The sequence below is a fragment of the Talpa occidentalis genome, unplaced genomic scaffold (genome assembly GCF_014898055.3).
Source record: "Talpa occidentalis isolate TD23 unplaced genomic scaffold, MPIMG_talOcc4v2.1 talOcc4.14, whole genome shotgun sequence".
Taxonomy (NCBI): domain Eukaryota; kingdom Metazoa; phylum Chordata; class Mammalia; order Eulipotyphla; family Talpidae; genus Talpa; species Talpa occidentalis.
Window position 1 is genome coordinate 68,064,425 of NW_023601433.1, and position 23,385 is coordinate 68,087,809.

Genomic DNA, 23,385 nt, shown 5'->3' on the forward strand with positions numbered 1-23,385 from the left:
TGGTCAAACATGAACATCTTATAATTCAGATTTGCCGTCGGTAACAGAATTAAGATTTCTAATGCTTTGCTCACCTTCCCACCGCGGGAGATGTAGATACCATTGCCCAAAACTATGCACTTTTCAGGTAAGCTTTATTTTTATTTTGTAGCATTAAGTCCTATCTTGCAACATAAGAGTATAATAGTGAAGAAGCTCCAGGCAAGAAAAGAGAAGTAAGCGGCTTTCCTGGACATATTGACTGAGGTGAAAATGTACAGAGAGAGTCACTAAGGGCATCAGCTTCTTGCTGGAGGAGGAAATCTGTTCCTGGACACTGCGAGTCCTGACAGACTATGGAGGCAGGACCCTGAGCGAGAGCACACAGGAGATGCCCCGAGCTCTTCCCTCTAGTGCCAGGGGCTGGAGGAACAACTATCAAGGAGAGTCAGCGTGCGTGGCAGAAGTGTAACATTCGCAGTAAATTTTTTTCCTTTTAATCACATCATTATTATCATCATTATTATTATCTTCATTATTATTATGAATACTGTCTCACATCTTTCAACTCCAAAAGATAAACCGATCCACAGTTTATCCCACGATGCCAACATGGTTGGTCTGGCATGCATTTCCTTCTACCCTCCCCCACCCCGCAGGTGCACAGTCATTCATTAGTTCATTCATTCATTCATTCGTCCACAGCTGGAATCAGAGGGCTGTTGCCAAACACACTGATTGAAGCTGATCAGTTTTCATTAATTAATTAATTAATTACTTTTTAAGATTCGCACGTGCGTGCACGCACTCACACACACACACAAAATCAGAAATAGCTAAGAACGGTGCTGGGAAATATCAGGTAGCTGTTAAAGCAAGTAGCCCCCAAATCAGTCATCTTGGCCTGAAGATGTAAACGAGGAGGTGTGCTCCACTGAGTTTGGTTTTCATTTTTCTTCCACCGAAGCCACCTCTGTCCTTCCCACGCCTGTGTCTGTCCAAGGCTGTGTAAGAGGTTACGTCAAGATGTGGCCAATAAAGTCCAAAAAGCGCTTTGAATACTGTTCCGGGTTCACGGTTGAGATCTCCGCACCAGCCTGGCAGTTTTTAAGCAGAGGAACATTGATATAATTATTACTCAGGATCTACAACAACTTCTGATTGCAGTGGAGCATAAAGCTAATGATTTTCAAATCTGTGCAGCATCTAGTCATAAAATATAATCCAAAACATCAAGGATATTGTGTCTGAATAATCAAGGTTCTTAGGCATCTGTGTGTGAAAATCAGGCCCAGTCGCAGAACAGTCGATGGTCTTAGCGCATATACTGTGACTGCTACAAAATAAAAAAAATTGAAGCAGCCATGTCTGGGCTGTTCTTAACAAACAGTGGATCCTTGCGCTTATGTTTAGAAGCCACAGGGATAATACTTGGGTTTTTCAAGAAAACAGATTGGAGATACAATGAGACAATCAGGCCTCCCTGGTGGCGCAAGGGGTTGAGCACAGCACTGTGAAGCTGTCTGCAACCTCTGCAGCAAGAGTTCGATCCCCGGCCACATGGCGCAGCAGACCTCTCCTGTCTCGCCTGCTGGTCCCCTCAGCAGTGTATTTCCGTCCATCTGCCTGTTCTGCTCCCCACTCTGTCTCTGGCAAATCCTCTCACCCTCCGCACCTCTGACCTGTACCCCAGTCCTTGTATGCATAAATAAACAAATCTTTTAAAAAAATGACACAATCATCAATCTTTGGCTAAAGGGAAACTGAAGACCATGACATAGGATGGTGTCCATCGTCCAGATGCAGGGAGGAAAAGAGCCCAGAGATGAGTGGAGTGGTGGCAGCAGCGGTAGGGACCGTGTCAGCTGCCCTGGGCTCTTTCCTGACACCACAACCAAGTGAAACAACCCTGCTGACTGCTTCCCCCAGAGGGCCAGGGGCTGCTTCCTTCTGCACAGGGCACAGGGGCGCCATTGTTCCCCTTTACAGAGACCTGCCTGAAGCCAGGCCTTGGCAGAGGCTCAGCCAGGGATTTCCTATCAACAGTGCAGTGGCAGCGAGCAGGCCCAGGGTCATTACTGGCTAGTTTCCTGAGCTGCCAAGGGCAAGACCAGAGCTTTACTAAGTCACCAGGTGCGATTTTTAGACACCATGCTCACCGCAGAGCCTGTAATTGGCCTGCTATTGCTAGGATCTCATGAAGGAACCCAGGCCTTGAAGGCAGAGCATATTTCCCAGCAGCATCTCAGTACAACATTCCTTTGCTAAGAGTAATGTCTTGTTCCTGCAAACGGCACATGGTTTTAGGCCATATGGTGCATTATGGAGCCGAGGTGGTGACTGATAGGGGAGACTAAAATGAAGCCATGTTTGCTGTGGAACATTTCCAATTCTGCAGGGTATATAATCTTACGGTAGGTTTGAGGAGGGATGGGAACAGACATGAAGCATCTCCCTCATGTTCAGCCTGTTCACCTCATGTGTTCCCCACAGAACCACATCAGCTTGACATTAGGACCCCTTTATCAGCTGGGGAAGCCAAAGCTCCAAAGTGTTTCCTCAGGGTCATACAACTGGGAAGAGGGGGGGGTTCCAACCCTGTTCTGTCTTTGCAACATGCCCGTGGTTTCAACCAGAGGTGTGCATCAGAAGTCCCACAGAGCCTTTTAGAGTCTTCTCCCCCAACATGAATGGACTCAGAATCAGGGAAAGGGCAAATGGCATGGTGCATTGGCATGCACGGATTTTATAAACAGCACTCAGCAGGATGTAATGATAGCTGCCGGGGCGATTCACTGTGTACCCACCCCCTCTCTTAACGACATAGGTTTTTCCATTGTGCTCAGTCTTAATGACATAGGTTTTTCCATTGTGGTGAGGTCCTGGTCCATGTTCTACACATGGCAGGGACACCAGATGTAGCTGCTGAAATATTTCTGTGGCAAATGGAATATGGTTTTAGGCTAATTCTATTGTTAGGATGAGAGCCTATTGGATTTTGAAATAGAGACAAAGAGTATTTAACAGACTTTGATGTTCTCATGGACTTGGCTGGTTTTATACACTCCCTGGAGAGGCACCTCTGCTTGCAGTGTGGACGAGCCAGGGCACAAGTTTACCTGTTTGGGATGGGCTTTATGGTATGCTGGAAACACCTAGAAGGTCAAAGTGGATCCTAACAGTATAAGTACAATGGGTATTCATGATTTGTGAAGTTAACCAGGTGGGGGCTGGGGGGGTTCACTAGTGGTGTGGGGGAGTGGGCATTAGAACAGAGTGGGGGACCTGTCTAGGTCCTGGGGGGTTCCATCTCTTCCACTGCCTAGTGATGTGACCCTGGCAAGTTACCATCTAAGTTCTCTTCCTAACTGATAAGTAGGGGTACACTAGTATGGCTCACGAGTTTGCCACGGGGGTTCAACAAGTTGGATTATGTGTGGAACAGGGATAATTCTGAGCAAGCACAATAATGGTGAGGAATTCCTATTATTAAACTTTGATCTTGCACTCAAAAGACTTCTGTAATAGCAGATTATGGTGGCCCTATATCTCTGAATCATAGACTGCTGTAAGTGAACGAAACCTCAATAAAGAAAATGCAATTCACTGTAAGAAAATAAAATGCAGAACATTTTGGAAGTGTCTGAAGCAGAGAATAGTCCTTCAGAACACTTAACTGCCTTCAGTTCTCTTATCTCTGAAACACGAAGAAGTTGTATAAAATTCTAATGATGCACATGTCTATTTATATCCCCAGTGTGTAAAAAGAACCAAGATCAAGTTTATAGCAACTTGCCCAGAGCCAGGGAAGCAGGTGTGAGGGTGGTATCATTTGCTGGCTGGGGGTCTTGCTCTCTGAACATGACCCCCCTGCAGGGAACCAGAACCTCCAAAGGAGGTTGAGCCTCTCAGAGGGGAGGGGGCAGCTCTGAGCTTTAGGGACCAGGGATACTTACGCCATGTTTAACAGTTTTTGCAGCATGGGCAGCTTTCTTTTTTGCATCATAATGAGTCAGAATGTCAATAATTGCCATAAAGTACACCTCTTTCCTAGGCGAGTCTGCAAAGAGATGAGAGCAATGATTGTAGCACAATACCTGGCAAGGTACACGAGGCTGAGGGAGGCAGATGCTGGGCTGGGACTGAGGGATTCTGAGGACGAGGGTTGAGCTGGGAAACTAAGAGGACAGGAGCCCATGCAGTTCCTACACATTCCCATCAGGCTAACTCTCTGAACCACATTCTGTCAATGTAAAAAGTTTTTTTAAAGAGGATATTACATATTACCCCAGGATGTCGGCAGCAGAGATCTAAGGGTGAGCATATTTTTTATTTTTTGCTAATCTTCATTTTCTTTAACTTCTGTATATTGCTTTTGTGTAAAAAAAAAAAATCTTATTTTTAAAATTTGTAACAAAGCCAGTAGAATTATGCTCCTTAATCCTTTTCTATCATTATCTGTAACTTCAGAATTTTCACTGGATCTAAAATCAGAGCTGGACGTAGCACCTATCCTCTATGATATCTATCACCTACATATTTCCACAAATATGTTTCGATTATGAATAAGAAAAGTACATTTGGCTGTATCTAATTTTCTGTGTTGAACAACAAATTTTGGTGAGTGAAATCAAAACTTAAACTCACTTGATGGATATATCATTGGAGATTTTTTAAAAAACTATGATGAGTTACAATTTTTATTACTCAAAAAGAGATCTGCTTTTATCAAATCCACAAAACATTTTTTCATGTACAAGTAGCTATGATAGAATATAATATCCCTCCAAAGATCCAATCACCCAGATAGTGAGGATGAGGCTTATTCCCACTCTTAGAGATGGGGGTGACAGCCCCTTAGTGGGGCTGGGAGCAGAAATTCACCCCACACCCTGCGCCAGCTCTGTGCACCTGATAAGGAAAGGGATGTTAGTGATGAACTGCCTGCCCTGCAGGAAGATGCAGGAGGTGCAGGCTGGACCACGTAGGTCCCAGCTCAGGACCGACTCATGATGCTTTCGATTCATGTAAAAGAGAGATAACTAAGAAAAAAACCTTTAAAACATCTCTACTATATCTTACTTATGTTAATAGAAGTGTCTGCATGGGTGTGTTGACCATGTAAAATAGTTTCCCACCTGTCACACTATACCCTCAACATCACCAAATTTAAGAGCCCCATCATACCACCTTTCAGGACCTTTAACATACTCTGGCCCAAGTCAATTTTTTAGGACTCTGGAGAGTGAGTCTTTCAGGGCAGCATGATTTTTAATGGGGGTTCTGGTTCTGGTAGATAATAATACAAAAAGCAAACCAGGTGAAAAGCATGGATAATAACTCAGCTTACTTTCATGGCATTTAATTCCATAAACATCAATGCTGGGATCGAACTCCCCTGGAGCCAAGGGTGGTGAGCTGTTCAGTGTATTTCCAGGACTGTCCGGGGGGGTCCCCACAGGGTGGGTGCCATCACTCTCCCCCTCGTCCTCTCCGTCCTCGTCACACTCCACCTCTTCCTGCTCCGCCCTCTCCACGTCGTGGATTCCCACCAGCAGGCTGTAGTCCATGAGCTTCAGCTGGGCCAGAAACTGCGGGGCAGGAGACTACATGGTCAGTAATGCCTTAAACAAACCCCAGATTTAAAGAAACAAGCTCAGAAAAATGCATGTTGGGGGGAGGCTGTGAGCTCAGAGGCAGCAGAATCAAGGAGCCTGGTGTATGATGTGCTCGAGGTCCCAGGACGGAGCCTCACTCGAGGGGCCGGCTCAGAGCTGGTATTATTTTCCCTGAAAAGCCAAGCTGGAAGCCGAGAGGCATGCATTTTTTACATCAAAATTGAATTACACCAAATTGCAGATAGCATGACTGACAAGAAAGATCTGGGGGAGGGAAGAGAAAGTTTCTCTCAACTATCAAGACAGGCTAGTGGGGAAAAGCAGGGACCTCCCAGTGGCTTCCAGCACACTCTCGGGGCAGCTTGTGAAAGCATGCTGAAATTCAGCACACTCACTGCGGAGATTATTAAGATTATTAAGATTATTAAGCAGTTTGTCACAAATAATTAAAAGCCCCAAAGTCCCCACTGACCAGCAAATGCCTGTGTCGGCGTTCTGGCCAATAATGCAGACTTCCTGTCCCGGACAGGCTCCCTTCTGATGGAGGCCGGGAGACCACATGCGCTGAGGGTGGCTGCCTTCCGTGGGGTAGCAAGGGCCCAGAACTCCCGCTCGCCCTCCCTCTCCTGCTAGAATGCTGGGGTTGGGGGCAAGGCTGAGCTATAGATTTGGCTACTCCTGTCTGCCAAGCTCTTTTTTGACCTTTTGTTGTGATTTTTTTCCCCTCTCCCTGTTTTTCAGTTGATGTACCCGGACACATGATCTTAGGTATAATATTCTGATTGATCAATTAAAATGTGGATGGTATTGTTGAGGGCAAAATGTGGCAGCCCATCTGTTGTCTGCAACTAAATAGTTCCCTATTCCCAGCTGGTTGCCTCTGCACAGGCTCCAGTGCCACTCTGACCCTGGGCTCACAGACCAAGATGGTGCCCAAATTTGACCCTGTCCTGCCCCTGCTTAAGACCTTTCAAGGGTGTCTCATTTCTTCAAGGGCAGAAACAAATTCTAACACGGCCTCGGGGCTTGGAAAGGTTGGTGTAAGGGGCAGGACTGGATACAGTGCAGGTTTTCTGATCCCATGCAGACCGGGTAAAGGAGGAGTCAGAGTTCTCAGTAGTTTTGCAGGTTTTTTATTTGGGGTTCACCAGGCATATGGCAGGCAGGGGTGCTGGCTGGGGGGCTGGGAGGCTGGCAGGCCTCCCAGCCCCCAGCAAGTCTTCACTCTATTTGGGCTCTCTGGCGTTCTCTGCTTCTGCTTCGGCTTCTCCTTCAGGTTCTGCTGCTGCTGGCTGGGGCTGCTGGCGTCCCCCCGTGACGCCGCCCTTAAAAGCACAGTCTTAGCTCAGCTGAATCCCATCTACCTATGCCCACACCCTATTCCAGATGCCCACCATCAGGCATGCATTCAGGACAAGGATCCATCATCTATCCTGATGGCGGAAGGGCAGAAAAGCCTGATATTTTCTTTACCCTACAGTCCACCCCCTCAGGGTTTTCTGCCATACAGTCTATACATATATACACAATTTTCTAAGCAAACAAACAATGCAGCCATGGCCCACAAAAGCAAATACATCAAATAACAAAATACAACATAACAAAATACAACAGAACACAAATAAGTCCAGGCAGGGCACCAACCAAGTGCAAAAGACAATTATTGGTACCAGCAGATGAGCCACCAAATCTGCTGCCGAAGGCACTGCTCATACGAGGGAGGGGAAATCACACACGGTATCTGCTATAACACACCAGGAGCCGTCAGGCTTCCTGGCCTTCTCTGGCTGTAGTCTCGGCACAAGGCACACACAGCATCCACCCCCAGGATGCACTAGCTCTGGGATTGGCAATTTTATTCTGTTGGGGGTAATCGCCAACCCTCAGGGTTTCTGTCTGCAGTCGCTCCAACACTCGGCCTTCATGGCCACCCATGCGACTCACAGACCCCTGCTCTCAAGCCAACCCACTGCACAAGCACATGGGTTGGGGATCCAAACTTTGCATTTGGCTTGGGCTCCACCCCAAGCCACATTCCCCACCCGTCCCCCAAGGACGGGCTCCTCAGCTCCTCACCCTCACTCAAGAATGAGCAGGGCATCACCCATAGGTGATTTTACGAGACTCACAGGGCTTCAGCATACCCAGGCTGCTTAACAGCCGCTTTAGGGCTTCTCAACTTAGCATCAGTACCAGCTTTTGCCACCTTAGTTGGCTTTTCTCCTCCACCTGGCCACTGGGCATACACAGGCTGCTTTTGGCCATCTAGGCCCACTGGCCACCCCCAGATTCTCAAAAAATAAACATAACCTGCTAAGGTCCTCCGCCTTCTGGCGGGATTGTCAGTCCAAAATCATCAGTTAATCAGTCTATCAGTCCATTGGCCTCTCCCTGCTTCAGCAATGGCCTGCTGCCTCAGGGGTCATTGGCTGGTCCTTTCCGGTGTCGTTGGCTGGTCCTATCCGGTGTCGTTGGCTGGTCATTTCCGGTGTCGTTGGCTGGTCCTTTCGGGCATCTCCTTCACGCCAGGTCTCATCCTGTAGCTCGTGGACGTATCCATCTTCTATACCGCCATGGTGCCTCCAGCGTCGTCACAGGCAAAGTCTGTTCTCCTTAGTCCCTCCAGGTCTTCGGAGGGCTCCAATACCCGTCTGCATGGATCTTGCCGACATACGCCAATTGTAAGGTCAGGACTGGACACGGTGCAGGTTTTCTGATCCCATGCAGACCGGGTAAAGGAGGAGTCAGAGTTCTCAGTAGTTTTGCAGGTTTTTTATTAGGGGTTCACCAGGCATATGGCAGGCAGGGGTGCTGGCTGGGGGGCTGGGAGGCTGGCAGGCCTCCCAGCCCCCAGCAAGTCTTCACTCTATTTGGGCTCTCTGGCGTTCTCTGCTTCTGCTTCGGCTTCTCCTTCAGGTTCTGCTGCTGCTGGCTGGGGCTGCTGGCGTCCCCCCGTGACGCCGCCCTTAAAAGCACAGTCTTAGCTCAGCTGAATCCCATCTACCTATGCCCACACCCTATTCCAGATGCCCACCATCAGGCATGCATTCAGGACAAGGATCCATCATCTATCCTGATGGCGGAAGGGCAGAAAAGCCTGATATTTTCTTTACCCTACAGTTGGCCATCCATCTCTGGGGTGTCTTAAACCCTGTTCCTGCCTGCCTTTTCTGGTTCTGTCACTCTGCCCAGTTAGACTGATGATTACGCTCCTCTTCCAATAAGGAAATGTTTGCATCTGATATAGAAAAGTATAGCCAGCTCCCAGCACTACCGCGAACCATCAGTGAAATCAAAACTGCATCTGTAGCTAAGAAGCTATTCTGATATACCCAAAGAGACTGAGGAGACCAACTGCAGTCCCATCTGAGAATTACATTCTCAAATCTGTGAGACCAAACTAGAAATGGAAAAGACCAAGGACAGCCAGTGGTTAAGAATCCAGGTTTTGAGGCAAAGGGTAACCCATTTATTCTTCTTTAATTAAAGTATCAGACAATTAAAAAAAAGAAGGTATAGTTTTTGGAGTCAGATGGGAGATATATTTTATATTTTCTCACTCACTCATTCCAGATCTTGACAATGAGCCCACCTCTCTGAGGCTCAATCACTCTAACTCAAAATGGGATAACACACCCCACAGGGTGCAGGGAGAAATAACGTAGAGGAGGAAATGAACAGTGACGTATGTGACAATGATAGCCATTACGATGATTGTCCATGGAGTCGTGATTATGGGAAAAGGTCTTCTTGCATCAAATATGCAATTGAAACTTGGGAGAGGGTTCCTATTAGGTGGGCCAGGAGGGAAAATGTGTGGAAAAGGCTGTTGCTGTTCTAGTTTTTATCTTCACAGACTTTATTTTAAATCTCTTCTGAAGCAGAGTGAACTGAGGTATTGTAGTGAAGCCAAGATTCTTGTTAGAGAAAATTCCTATTGGGTATCACCAAACTGTAGACTTGAAGCTTCTGGATTTAGAGGAGAAAAAAGCGGGTCAAGGGCCCCTCTTATGTTTGCCTCCAGCCCATGTTAAGAATTTAATACACACTTGCTTCTTTTTCTATTCATCCCTTTAAGCTGCTGACTAAATTTATTGATTTTTTTTCTTAAGTACGTAAGATTTCAAAGCACAAAGATTTTTAAATCTTTATAATTGTTAGGTCTCCTGCTTTTGGCTTCTTAGTAACTAATTACCTGCCAGACCTTTGATCTGCCTCTCTTTCCCTCAGAATAGCCCACCTAATCTGATTAATTCCTCATTATGCCTAATCTCTGAGCTAGTATCTTCCTCAAAATCTTTATAAACCTTGTCACAAACTCTTCCAGAAAATTATGCGGCAAAAGAGCAGTTAATAAATTCTCCTTAACAACAGATTTAAATTAACATTACTTGCTATTTTATTAACACGTTTGTTCTTACTGAATTTCCACCTACCTTCCAACACATCTGTGATGGAGAATTAAAATTCCAACCAGTCCTATTTAACAGTTAGATTTTACCACTTGTTGAAAGGTATAATAATCCTCCTTTGGAGCATTTATTAGAAAACAAAGTCTGAACTGTGCTCTCACAAACATTTTAAATTTGCATGTTATATCAGCACACTTAGGCATGTGTCGCCGATGAGCTGAAATCCCAGTCTGAATTTAGTAGCTGTGTGTCTTTGAGAATGTAACATAGTGACACTGGACTTGGTTTTCTCCTCTTTCAAACTGGAATAAGTAATAATGATACTCATACTTGAGGCATTGTTTTAAGAATTAAAAGAGAACATTGAAGCACTTGGGACCCACCTGCTCCCTAATTGTTGGGTGCCAGCATCCCCAGCACACATGCCTGAAGGCATACACCTACCACCCCACCCCTCTCACCAATTTCCAACATTGTTGGACCACAAATGTGACAGTAGGGAGGCCCTAAGACAAGGCACTCCTGGACATCTGAGGAGAGTGCACCTTTGCCCTGTGTGACTTTGGATCTCAGTGTGAGCCAGTGACAGGAGAAATCAGTGTCAATTCTCCCTGGTCATGATTAGAGTCGCCAATAAGCAGTCAGAAGGCAATAGTGATTTTCACTCTCCATACAGCACTTATTTTGGAAGGAAGGGATCACATAATTTAGCTATGTGCAACTATCTATTAAAGTACCCTGCACACAAATAGAACAGGATCTTAAATCCAGTGAAAAAATTGCTAGATTCTCAAATGAAAATTCTTTCATTTTTTCAAAAAAAGAAAAAAGATTATTGAGCTATAAGGACCTCATCTTTTACTTTAAGCTTTAAGCAGAAAAGAAACCACAAAAAAAAAAAAATGTGTTCCAAGTAACAAACCAGCCAGCTAAATTAGAAAAGCATGGAACTGATGAAAAAACTAAACTAGATTAAATTCTAGCCTCATTACCAAGATCAGATGTCAAGCTACTTCACTATAATTACTTGTTTAGAAGTTTAATGATGCTTCTGCATGAATTTCAAAACTAAAGAGACTTTTATCAACCATTAAGAATATTTTTTAATAAAAGAACACTTTATGCCCTGTCTTCATTTCAACAAAACAGCTACATACAAGAGCCATGTATGGGATTACACTATCCTAATCTTCTAATCAACAGCATTATTAGAGACAACAAAAGAGCTAAGAGGATCCTTATGTAATTCAACTGTAAATTTGAACTGCTTCAGTGACATTATTTCCGGAGTCTAAATATCACAGCGATATATAGCCAACAGAAAAAAAGATGAAAACAATTTCTTTGGCAGTCACAAATAACCTTAGGTTATTTAACTTATTTACCATAAGTGCTAAAACAAAATTATTCAGGATCAAAGATTTGCTGAGGAAAAATAAATGATTATTAATGAAAGACTGGAGAAAAATATTGTATGATAAAAGCAAACATTCCTATCTACATTATAAAAAAAAGTGGACAGCTGCATCCTTCATAAGAAACCAATATTTAGGTTCTAGGTACACCATGTAGATTAAAATAATGTGAGAGGGGGGTCAAAACTGGTAAGTCCTGAGAATATAATATACAGCATGGTGATTACAGTTTATAATACAGTATTGCATGTCTGAAAGTTGCTAAGATAGTAGATCCTGAAAGTTTTTGTCACAAGAAAAAACTGCTTGTAAAACATGTGGTGATGGATGTTAACTAGCTTTACCGTGGTAATTTTATAATATGTGCACATACAGAATCAGTATGCTGTTCACCTGAAACTGAATTTAACAAAAAGTAAAATCTTTTATTCAAATTAACATATAAACTAAAAATAATTATGAAATGACTTCATCAGTCTATTAGAAGATTACAAAGGAAATTGTACTGCTGCTTCTGCCCTCCTGGGGAATACAGTCTAATGCATGACACGCATTCTTTGGCTCAAGTCATTTTAATTGTTTTTGTTTAATGACACGAGAAAGAATCTCTCCACAAAGCCTTTCTCTACATATCAGATCTGCATTGGTACACGGAGAACAGATTTCAAAGTAAAAATAAAACAAACAAAAAAGCATATACAAACGAACAAAAGTAATAGCTAGGAAAAACTTAGCTCAGTAAGAATTCTGTCAAAAACAGAATTCTCTTGGCATTATCTTGTAACATAATAAATTTCCAGAAACAAACTTAATTTTCTGAATTTATTCCTAAAAGGAATAAATAATGAAGTTCAATAGGAGAGCTACAATACCTTTGCAACAAACAAAAGGATAGGAGAAGGTATATCTTAAACAAAACAAACAAAAGCAAATTCCTTCCTTATGGCCTGAAAGCCCATTTCCACAGAGCATTTTATTTCTCACCAGCCTTCCCTGTGACCCCCCATGCTGCCCCGGTGAAGGGCAGGCTCAGTGGACGTGATGATACTAATATTGTGGTAATTAGTAGAAATATTAAAGCATTAAAAGTGACTTGAGTCTGGGTTTACCAACATTGAGATGCGGTTTAGAAGGGAAAAAACTCTCATTCAAATTCATTTTTGAAATGCTGTGCTGTTTGACAGAATGAATCATTCCCTCCTACCGCAACTCTGTTTGCTGTGGAAGGGCAGTTAGTCTGAATGGGCTTTAATTATGGATACCCAGCGGCAGACAGCAGGCATTGTTTGTTTTGTCTTCTAGAGCACAGAGCTGCTGAACCAGAGCTCTTCTTTTTTAAACATATAATATGAGATACACCGGTTTATATCTGATTTTGATAAGGTGAAATAAATAGTTGGCTTTGGTTGCAGATTCAAATAGATGGTTCCAAAAGCTCCTCAAAACCAGCACTGTTGACACTTTAACAACGGGGCGTTCATTTATACTGATTTTTCTTACCTCCACATCCTTCTTCAGTTTTTCCAGGAACACCTTCTTCTTGTTGTCATCAATATAAATCTTTTGGCCCTCATTGATGAAATCATTATCTTTTAAAGTTGGCAGTTCTTTGGCCTAAAACAAAATGAGAAAAAGAATGAAAAAGAAGCCTGAATAAAATCTAAAAGATGTGTTTGCCTTCCAGTCCTGGAGATTAAGTTTCCACCCCTGGAAATTGAATTTGCCCTGTTGACTGCAGGGGTCTTAAGGCAACCCAATGTGAGGTGGATTGGCTGCCGCTAGGGGGCGCCAGTGAACTACGGCCGCTGGGAGCACTCCACTAGGAAAGTAGGGTAGACAGACTCTATAGCAGCAGGAGGCTTTTGTAACACAATGCAGAGTTTTGAAAGAATGAACCTATTTCTTGGATTCACTTTTTTACAGAAGGTCTTCTAACTATAGAATTTATATTCTTAGAATTACTTGTTAGGAACCCTCAATTATCTTACTGGTACAACAAAACTCCACCCCTACTTCACTTTCTGAGTAGCCTTTGCTGGGTTCACATTACAAATAACATGTTATCTTTCTCAAGAAGAGTCCCACCCATAATCATGTCTAATATATGATTCAGGGAGAAGATGCAGCCAGAGGTCAGCCATCTGCCCTTCCATGCCTTTTGGTTGACCATTGTACTAAGAGGGAAATTCTGTTCTCACTTGGACAATGTCAAAGGAAAATGTTTTCTTTAACATAAAACACATTAAGATGAGAAGTTCAGGGCCTCCCCTGGTGGTGCAGCGGTTGAGCGCTGGGCTGCGAAGCTGCCAGCAGCCTCTGCAGCGCCGGTTTGATCCCCGGCCACCTGTGGGGGTCCCACATGGCGCGCTGACCTCTCCTGCCGCACCCGCTGCTCCCCTCAGCAGTGTGTTTCGTCGGTCTGTCTGTTCTGCTCCCCGCTCTGGCTCTGGTGAATTCTCTCACCCTCCCGTGCTTCTGACTGTACCCAGTGCTTGTATAAATAAATAAATAAATCTTTAAAAAAAAAAAAAAAAAAAAAAGATGAGAAGTTCAACCCTGTACAAAGAAGAGGGTTGGGAACTGGCAACCGGAGCTGCACTTACATCAACCAGTGGAAAATACTGAACAAGTATGAAATATGGACACATAAGCAGAGAAATCTAATTTATGGTATAGTATCTGGGATAATACAGGCATATGATTTCAAAATTATGTGAACTGTTTTATTTAACTTATGCAACCTGCATTCTGGGAGTCTTTAAGAACAATCAAAGATACCCTGCCCCCTCTGCTTTCTGCTCACCAAAGCTGATTTCAGGGCAGTGTGTGTTTGTGAAATGTGCAGCTAGTGATTCTTGAGGGGGAGGTTGACCTTTGTAAGATTTTTTTTTTTTTTTTGGTGGGACCCTCGCTGGTGGCCAGGGATAGAACTGGCGCTGCAGAGGCTGCGGGCAGCCTCGCAACCCAGCGCTCAAGCTCAACCGCTGCACCAGCAGGGGAGGCCTCCTTTGTAGGATTTTTATGCCTAGTCATAAAGTCTTGAGGAAATACAATGCAGTGCCATTCTTCACAAAAACTAAGGAGGGGCCTGGTAGACTCATCCCCTATATTTGTCATCAATAATTTAAAAATAGTGCAATAATACAAAGGAAAATGCTGAGTGTGAAGACAGCACATTCAGGTTAAATGTGTGTCAATTACACCAGACATTGGGTCTAAGAACTATCGCTATCAATATAAACATAATTAAGCTTCACAGTGAATACAAAAGATGTGACGTTTAACAGACTCATTCAGAGGGCAGTCAGAAGCACTGCGAAAGAGAAGAAATTGGAATGACTTAGAAGAAAGGTTGAAGCCAGCTGGAGACACAGACAGAGACAGAGAAGGATCGTGACTCTCCAAGCAGACAACCTATTGGGGATGGTGGTGTGGTCATTAAGGATTAAGATATATGCTTCAGCTCTGCAACTAATTTTATATGTGTAAGAAAAGAGGGGGAGAGATATTTTGTGTTTTTGTATGAGAGAGAAACCTGAAGGCAGAAATGACAGGGCACAAACAAGGCAGTAGATGACACATTCGACATGTGTCTGTAATACCAGTCACTTTAATGAAGATGGATGCCATTTCAGGTTCACCCCCACAGAACTACAGCATAATCCTTCCTCATAAAACTCTGAACACCCTGTACTGTATTGCTAAGCTTACTTGTGAATTTCATAGGTACTATGGGTTTATTTAGATTGGATCAAGTTCAAAACAGGCAACCAGATTGGTTAAAAGACTTAAGGGCTTACTGAAAGGATCAAGAGGCAATGGTGGATCCCCAGCAGGGCAGCTGTTAGAGGAATCCAATACCAGTCTACAATCGCCCCTACCCCCGCCCCGCGCAACCCAAGTGTTCATGGTAGGCAGAGCACACAGAAGGGTCAGGGGTTTGGAGACATGAATCTGAGACCAGTGATGGGTCCTGGATCTCTCCAGGCTAAGTGCTTATGTGCTGAATGGGGAAAACAGCAGCAGCTATATTGGGGACTATGCTAGGCACACACGAGCATGAATTAACATGCATCCTCCCATTTACTCTTCAACCTTTACTGTTATCCTCATTGCACAGAAAAGGAAACTGAATTTAGAGAGATTACCTGATTTAAGTTCTCATAGTCTTGGTAAGTGGAACTGGTAAGCCAGTTCCCATAATGAGATGGGGACCCTGGCTGCCTGGGGTCATTCTGCTAAGGTTGGGGAGCGCTGAGATTTCAACAGAAATCCGTGTGAGATGTTTAAAGTGATTGGCATTTGTTATCATTAATATCATCATCATCATCATCACTGCTGTGGGCATTCAATCGTTGGAATTTAAAACAGGTATTATAGATTGAGATTGCATAGAAAATGCTTTTTAATAAAAAGGAACTTCAATTAACTGCTCTTTTCTTTCTTTTTAAAATATTTATTTTATTTATTTATGCATACAAGGACTGGGGTGTAGGCCAGAGGTGCAGAGAGGTGAGAGGATTCACCAGAGACAGAGTGGGAAGCCGAACAGGCAGATCTATTGAAATACACTGCTGAGGGGAGCAGTGGGTGACTCAGGAGAGGTCTGCTGTGCCATGTAGGTAGCTCCCTGGCCAGAAGATCGAACTCATGCTGCAGTGGCTGAGCATAGCTTCATAGTGCTGAGACTTAACTCCTTGCACCAGGGAGGCCCTAATGGTTCTTTACTCCTAAGAACTATATGAAAAAGATGAAGTCACCCAACAATGATTCATCTTCAAGAAAAACTTATTGTTTAGTGAAAGAGTTTTGATACATCTTTTGATAGGACCAACATTTATATTAAAAACACATCATTTCTTTTAAAGTGAGGAAAACTATTATGCTATCAATGAATGAACTTAATAGACACTTGGTATAATACTGTCCACAAAGATGACCTTTGAGAGCAGCAGGGAAATAACCGTGGTTATCAATGGGTTTTTACCCTTCGCCTTGAAATACTGGATTATTTGCATGTAGGGGAGTTTTAAAAGCCTCAAATTCCCTGGGTCTGTTTTTTTAATGGTTGTCTTAACACACTTTCCACTTTAATGCAAAACTAGCCAGAGGAGGGAGGAAACCACCCAGGCTAAAGACAATCGCTCAGAAATGTGTAATGTGGATTCCCCAGAGTGGCTTCTAGCCAGCAGTCAGCAACCTTACTGAAGTGGTAATAGGTTAAGTATTTATTTCTGAATTAGGTTCTCCTGGCCAGTTTCCTGTAAATTGGGAGACATCAAGTGTGACTCTTAGGTGCCACACCCAGTACTTGCTGGAAGGTGACACCAAGTAGAAGCCATGGGGAGGGACCAGCTCTCTGACAGCACCCTCCCCAGTCTGCCCAGCCAGGGCAGGGACTCCCACATGGGGGCTTCCCAAAGATGTTCCTGCCCTGGTCAGGTGGGGCTGGAGTGTAGACTACCCCACTCTGCAGAGCTTAACCTGGAGAGGCTATTTTCCCTTTCGCATGAGCTAATTCCATGGGGGAGGGTTAGACATTTCTTTACTCGTAATTTGACATACATATGTGCACATATAGCCAAAGGCATAAGCAGAAAGACACCCCTCCTCCTGCCCCCCCTGCTTCTGTTGTTTGGATAACAACTTACTGACTATCCTTCATGCTTTCATGCTGGGTGATGCCTGCCCCAGGTGATTCAGTATAGTCCAGGTTTCTTAGGACACAGACTGAAGAATGTGGTTATAAGCACAGACTGTGTGCTGGCTCTCTGGGTTAAATCTTAGCATCAATAAATTATGAGCTGTGCAAACTTGGGCAAGTTACTTAGCCTCTCTGTGACTAGGTTTCCTAATTTTTTGAATGTGGATAGAAAATACAGTGTTGTGATAATTACATGAGTTCATACATGTGAAAAGCTGAGTCATATTGACAATGACAAACACTTGTTATCATTTGTTCTCATCATGTTCTCAAGTCTGACTTGTGTTCCCAGCGGAAAGCTCTTCACTGATGAATCCAGAGTACAATTAAAAATTTATGTTGGCATATTTAACATTTTTATCCATGTTGTGAAATTCTGGACCAGTTGTTTAATCTGTCCAATCCTCAGCTCCCATAACTATATCATGGGCAATTAATCATCTCTTTCTGATAAGGTTAGTGTGTGAATGAAATGACACAAAACGTACAGTGCTTGGCAATAAGTACTTGCTACTTATCAGTCTTTTTAAAGAAATAGTTTTTTTCTTTTTAAAGAAACAGGTTTTGGGGCCTCCCCGGTGGCGCAGCAGCTAAGAGCTGGGTTGTGAAGCTGCCCGCAGCCTCTGCAGCACTGGTTCGAACCCCGGCAGCCAGGCCAGGGTCCCACATGGCGCGCAGACCTCTCCTGCTGCCCGCTGCTCCCCTCAGCAGTGAATTTTGTCAATCTGCCTGCTCTGCTCCCCACTCTGGCTCTGGTGAACCCTCTCACCCTCCCGCGCTTCTGACTGTACCCAGAGCTTGTATAAATAAAATAAAATGAATTAAAAAAAAAAAACAGGTTTTTTCAACTTGGGATATCATAAGCTAAACCATGTTTAAAATTTCCCTATTTTTTAGATTAGGCAATAACATCTCGCATGACTATCTACTGCCTTTACTTTTTGAAGACACTGCACACAAACCTAGCAGGTACAAGTGCAAGATTATTATGACATTTTAGTGTATCCGACACCTGGGAACACAGAGGGTACATGGCTGGAGACTCTTCTCCTGCCTCTGCTGCTCTGGCCCCTCTATCCACACCTGGACTGTGAATTCTCCTGGCTAGAAAAACCTCTACAGTCACTGTAAGCATTATCCCTAATAGGAAAACGTCGCTGAAAATCTTTCTAACTGAAACCCAAATGACAATGTATATAATAATAAAAAATAGTAAGTTAACTTCTTGAAGTAAAAAAATACTTTTATATATGGCCAAATATAGAAATTTCTTGACTCTTGTCCCACCTTTATTTTCCTTGGGTTCGTTTCCCCAGCCAGTACATTATAATGGTGGGTAATTAGAGAATGCTATTTCGTTGATCTAAAACAAAAATTCACTGCACTCTTTCTTAGCAGCCAAAAAACATAACCAAAATACAAGAAAGTAATGAACTCATTGGGAACATTTAACTTGCTATGAGCTGTAAAAAGAAAATTTTCACTATAAACATTTTTTCCTCTTTTAGTACCTATATTATTAGGTGAAAAGTGTTTGGTTTCTTTTAAAGCATAGTATTACAGGCTGTCCATTATCAAGTCTCTATTCTTTAATAGTAAGAAATATGATTTATATGTATATATATATTGTTCATGGGTCAAAATAACTTATGTATAACTATACACAGATGGACATGATGCTGCATATAGAAAACCTTCTGAATGTAAATATTAATTTATTATTTCCTAGGGTTCAACTAACAATATATATTATCTCCATGGATAGATTTGGCCAGGGGTTTGAGATAAAAAGGGAGAAAATATTCAGAATGAACCGCTACAATGAGAGCTCTCATTTGAATAGAAGAACATGACTCTGTGGCCAGTTTAGCAGACAAAGACCAGGGAACGAAGGCAGTGACCAGAGAGAACAGTGTACTCCAGGAGGGCAAAGAAGCCACAGACTCTGATTCCTCCCATCAGAGAAAAAAAATAAGGCATTAAAATTTTCTTTCTAATATAAAAATACTTATCATTTTATACTTTTACCAGAAGGCAAAAATTCCAAATTACTAAAGTCTTTTGCAGATCCTCTGAGAACCAAACCCAAACCAGAAATAAATGTTTACCAAGAGGATTTTGTTTCAAATGGAAATTAACCTACAGGTATAAAATTTAAGTTTACAGGTATAAAATTTATGTTTATATAGTTATATATGATTTACTTCCTTAGATTCTGTGATTTGATATATGGAGTTTAGGAATATTGGCTACTTTAAGGGTTAGTAAAGCTGGAAATTTAATTCAGCAAGATTTAAAATATCTACCTTTTTGGTAACTCAAACACTTAAAAAACTCCCAAATATTTAAAATCTGTACTTATAGTCAAAAATGTAACTTCAAATACACAGAACTCAAACTATAATGACACTGGACTCCATCATCATTCAACTACTACATTAAACTGCACAAAAAGTCTATTGTATTTTAAGTTGTCATTGACAATAGGAAAATTAAAAATACATGTACTTAAAGTGCACAGAGCCAAAATATATATAACACAGAGCCAAGTTCTTATTTTAGCCTGGATAGAACTTAATAGGGAGATGAAATGTACTCCTGTCACACTTGAGTGTCTAATGCAAACAGGATTTTGGCACCAGAAGGTTTCAATGCAAAAGATAATACATCACATAGTACTCTGTGATTAAAAGACTTGTATTTCAGGGGGAAAAAATGAATTTTTGTTCCATGTGCTCATTTGGCAACCCATGTAAAAACAGTCTAATTGTAAGCCTTAATGTTAAAGATTGCTGTCTGGTATTGCTTTGATGGTGTATGGTGACACTAGGCTCTGGGTACACAATGTAAAACTATGCACTAATTACTGTCTCATGTTAGGTACTGCTTATGTTTCCGATTTACTTGTTATTTCAAGTTCGCCTAAATGAAATAAACTTGTAAAAAAAAAAAAAAGAATAAAGCCCCTTTCACTGAGATTGCCAAAAAAAACTTCATAAAACTCAAAGTCTGTGGGGCTGAAAATATACTCCAGGACTATTTTCATAAAGGAGAGAATTTTAGGTAATCCTTACACTGGAGCTAGGATAAAGAGAATTTGATTAAATAATATCATACAAGTGGTGTCAATTTTGGGGTCATAAGAGATTTTAGAGATTTATAATAAAATCAGTTCTGCTTTTCAAAACATGCAAGATACAGATTTGATACATGAAAAGGGAAATAAATGAATATGGACAAAGATAACAGGTGACCTTCTCGCAAAATGTGTATATAATAACCTTCTTTAGCAGCATGAGTGGAATATCTACACAAATTTATGACTTGGGAAATGATCCAACAGGTCATTAAAAACTTGTAATCTCCTCACTGAGAATGGATGCATTTGTGACCAGCATCTAGATATAAAAGTTTCAAGATTTTTATTTTGAATCTGTTTATGTATAAGCTACGTGCAAGTCCTACAAATAGGTTTGTTACAATCTGATGGGAAGTCTGTTGCATGGATGTCTATGTAATCTAAGAATCTAATCTAAAAAAAGTCAAAGTCAGAAAAAAGTTTGCTAAGTCTTAGAGTTCCTGAAAAATACTAACCTAGTGAACATGGCCATTTTATTATTTTAATAACTATCTGCAGCACCTTGGCTTAAATCAGGCCATGTACTACCCCAACTCTTTATGAAACCAAGAGTATAAGAGTTGTCAGTCTGAAAAAAATTTCTGTATCTGTGGGTGCTTGGGATACAGCAAGTTGAGTTCATTCCAGTGAAATAAAAATTAATCTATGGCAATGGGATGTTTCTATACCTCCATAAACCAGACTGACTTGAGGACTTCAATGTTGTCATCTGGGAGATGTGCTCTTGTCTTTTTCACAAGTCACTCTTACCAGCCAGGAAAAATTCCAGATGAATTTAATCTTAAAAACTCCATTTTCCACAATAACCCCTCTGGTTTACATTACAAGGTTCTCAAGGCTTGCTCAGACATCTGCTGATATGATGGTTCAGAACATTTTTTTCCATGAGTAATAGCAATCACCTTAACCCAAATCAAAAACAGACCGAATTTTAGTGGTTGTCAAGTTCAGGACTTCTTAAAGTAAGGTGCAAATGCTGAAAGGTACCTCTGCAGGAGGCTTCATTTGAAACAAGATATCTTTACGAACACTAAAGTATGAGAATGGATGGTAGGATCAAATCCTTTAATTTTACAAATGAGAACAAAGTCAAAGGACTTAACCCCAAACTTCCATTAAAGGCAGAATGAGGGCAGGGAGTTAGCTTCTCTCACCCCTCTTCCTTGCTTTTACAAAAGATCTCCAAGTCAAGAGGCAGATGTCACTGGTGCTAATTTTAACATGAGGTTTGAGAGATACAGGCTCTTTTATCAGGACAGGAAACTGTCCTCCACTTGGGTAGGTGTTCCTAACATTGGTCTGCAGAGGAATGATTCACTTTCGTCTTGGGAGAAAAGGAAATTTACAGAGGAAGGTTAAAACAGCTGAGTTTAGGGCCTAAAAACCGTGGCAATCTCCCTTTAAGGGATCAACCACTGACAGCGGGAAAGGAAGCACTTTTTAACTGATAGCCAAAGAGAGGTTCCTAAAAGAACACATTGCTGTGCCTTTATATCCTGGGCTCTGAGTTTGCCATCTTTGTTTAACTTTCCTTTAACTGCAGCCTGAATAACCAGATAGATGTAGCAATTAATTGTAATTTGTTACAACTTAAAGATCACAAGAGAAATGCCAAAAAGTGGTTTAGAAAAGCATTTTTAGATGTGAGGGTATTAATGATGAATCCTCCTGAACCTTCAGTCCAAATAGGTAAAATGTCAGAGATGGTGACAGCCACTTAATTGTGGGTGCAATTCACAATGCCTAAGAATCGACAAGGCAGCTTTTTGTGGCCCATTATCAAAGTGTCAACAATGATTATTGGCAATATAGTTATACAAATGTCAATTGCAGGGCAGCTGTTTTCTTTCAAATGGGTTCCAGGGAAAAGGTTATATGTTAAAAGAAATCTTCTTATTGTGACCCTATGACTCCATTAGACAGGCTTTACTTTCCCTAATAAAATCAGACATGAGTTTTAAGAAGAAATGTGCAGAACGATGAACAAAATGCATAGTTGTGTAAACCCCAGGACTCTCACTCAAGAACATGGGCTTTTTAAAGAGTCAGGTCAAATCCCCTAGAAATCAAGTGAGTCCAGTTATGTTTTCTTTTACTTCCCAGAGCCCATGCTGAGTAGCTTGCTTGCTGGCAGCATGCTAAGACTGTCATTTGTAAAAAGCAGTCCGCTCAGCTATAATTACTAATTTGATGTCACACTGGAATTGCAGTGCAGCTGTGAAAAGATCGACCACCAGGGAGATTCGCATTTCTCTGTCTCATTTAGAGGAGGCTAAACTGCTGGAGCCATGAATGGAAGATGCCCTTCCACTAAAAAGGAAAGAATTAAAGAATAAAACAAGTCATAGCAGCTGTCAGAATTTGACAGCAGTTTAAAAAAAAAAAAAAGCACTCCTCTGCTTTTTGAAATTTTAAGGCATCTGTACTTGCATGTTCTTATACTTGTTGCCATGAAAGCGATTCCATTATTGTTGGAATATAACTTCTTTATTTCCTTCAGTTCCATCTTCGTTATTATAATAATGCAAATCACACTAATTATATGGCAAGCTGAAACCTACAGGATGGGATTTGTCTGCACCCACATCACTATCTGAAATAACAGTTTTAAAACTTGTCATCAAGAAGTTAAAAGCATGAGAAATTAAAACTAAATTAAAAACTAAGAATTCAGATGACTCATTAATACTTATCAATGGAGATTCTCTAGGAAATTCATTCTTTGCATTATGATTATGATTTTATAGAGAATATCACAGGAGAGCAATGAAATGAATATTCTTTCTCACACTTGGTTTCATTGATAAAAGGCCAAAATATAGAAAATAAATATTTTGCCTTTTCTAGATAAGAATGATTATTTTGATAACATGTAAAGTTTTATTTGTGATGACAAAGAGTAGCACGCTTTTGGGAGGAGTGAAATTTATTAACAGATGATGGAAAGAACCTGGAAATTGGCAGAAAAGGGAAAGCAGAGAAATTTCTTAGAACTCAGAAAAACTTAGTATTTTTTTAATAATTCAGCTCCATTAATACATTTCATCTATTATTGATGCATTATATTTTAGTAAACATTATCTCAAGTGTTGCTAATTATAAACAAACTGCTATATCA

The 23,385-nt window shown here is 41.8% G+C and overlaps 1 protein-coding gene across 1 annotated transcript in view; it reads right to left on the reverse strand.

Annotated features, from left to right (window-relative positions):
* Positions 1-719: 719 nt before the first annotated feature.
* The window catches only part of PIP4K2A (phosphatidylinositol-5-phosphate 4-kinase type 2 alpha), a 142,245-nt gene continuing 119,579 nt past the window's right edge, over positions 720-23,385 (reverse strand). Inside the window, exons 7-10 of the mRNA XM_037510703.1 lie at positions 12,925-13,038; positions 5,330-5,570; positions 3,936-4,039; positions 720-1,076 (exon numbers count right to left, since the gene is read on the reverse strand). Coding sequence (XP_037366600.1) covers positions 996-1,076; positions 3,936-4,039; positions 5,330-5,570; positions 12,925-13,038 — 540 coding nt within the window. The 3' untranslated portion in view covers positions 720-995. The remainder of the gene's footprint in view (positions 1,077-3,935; positions 4,040-5,329; positions 5,571-12,924; positions 13,039-23,385) is intronic.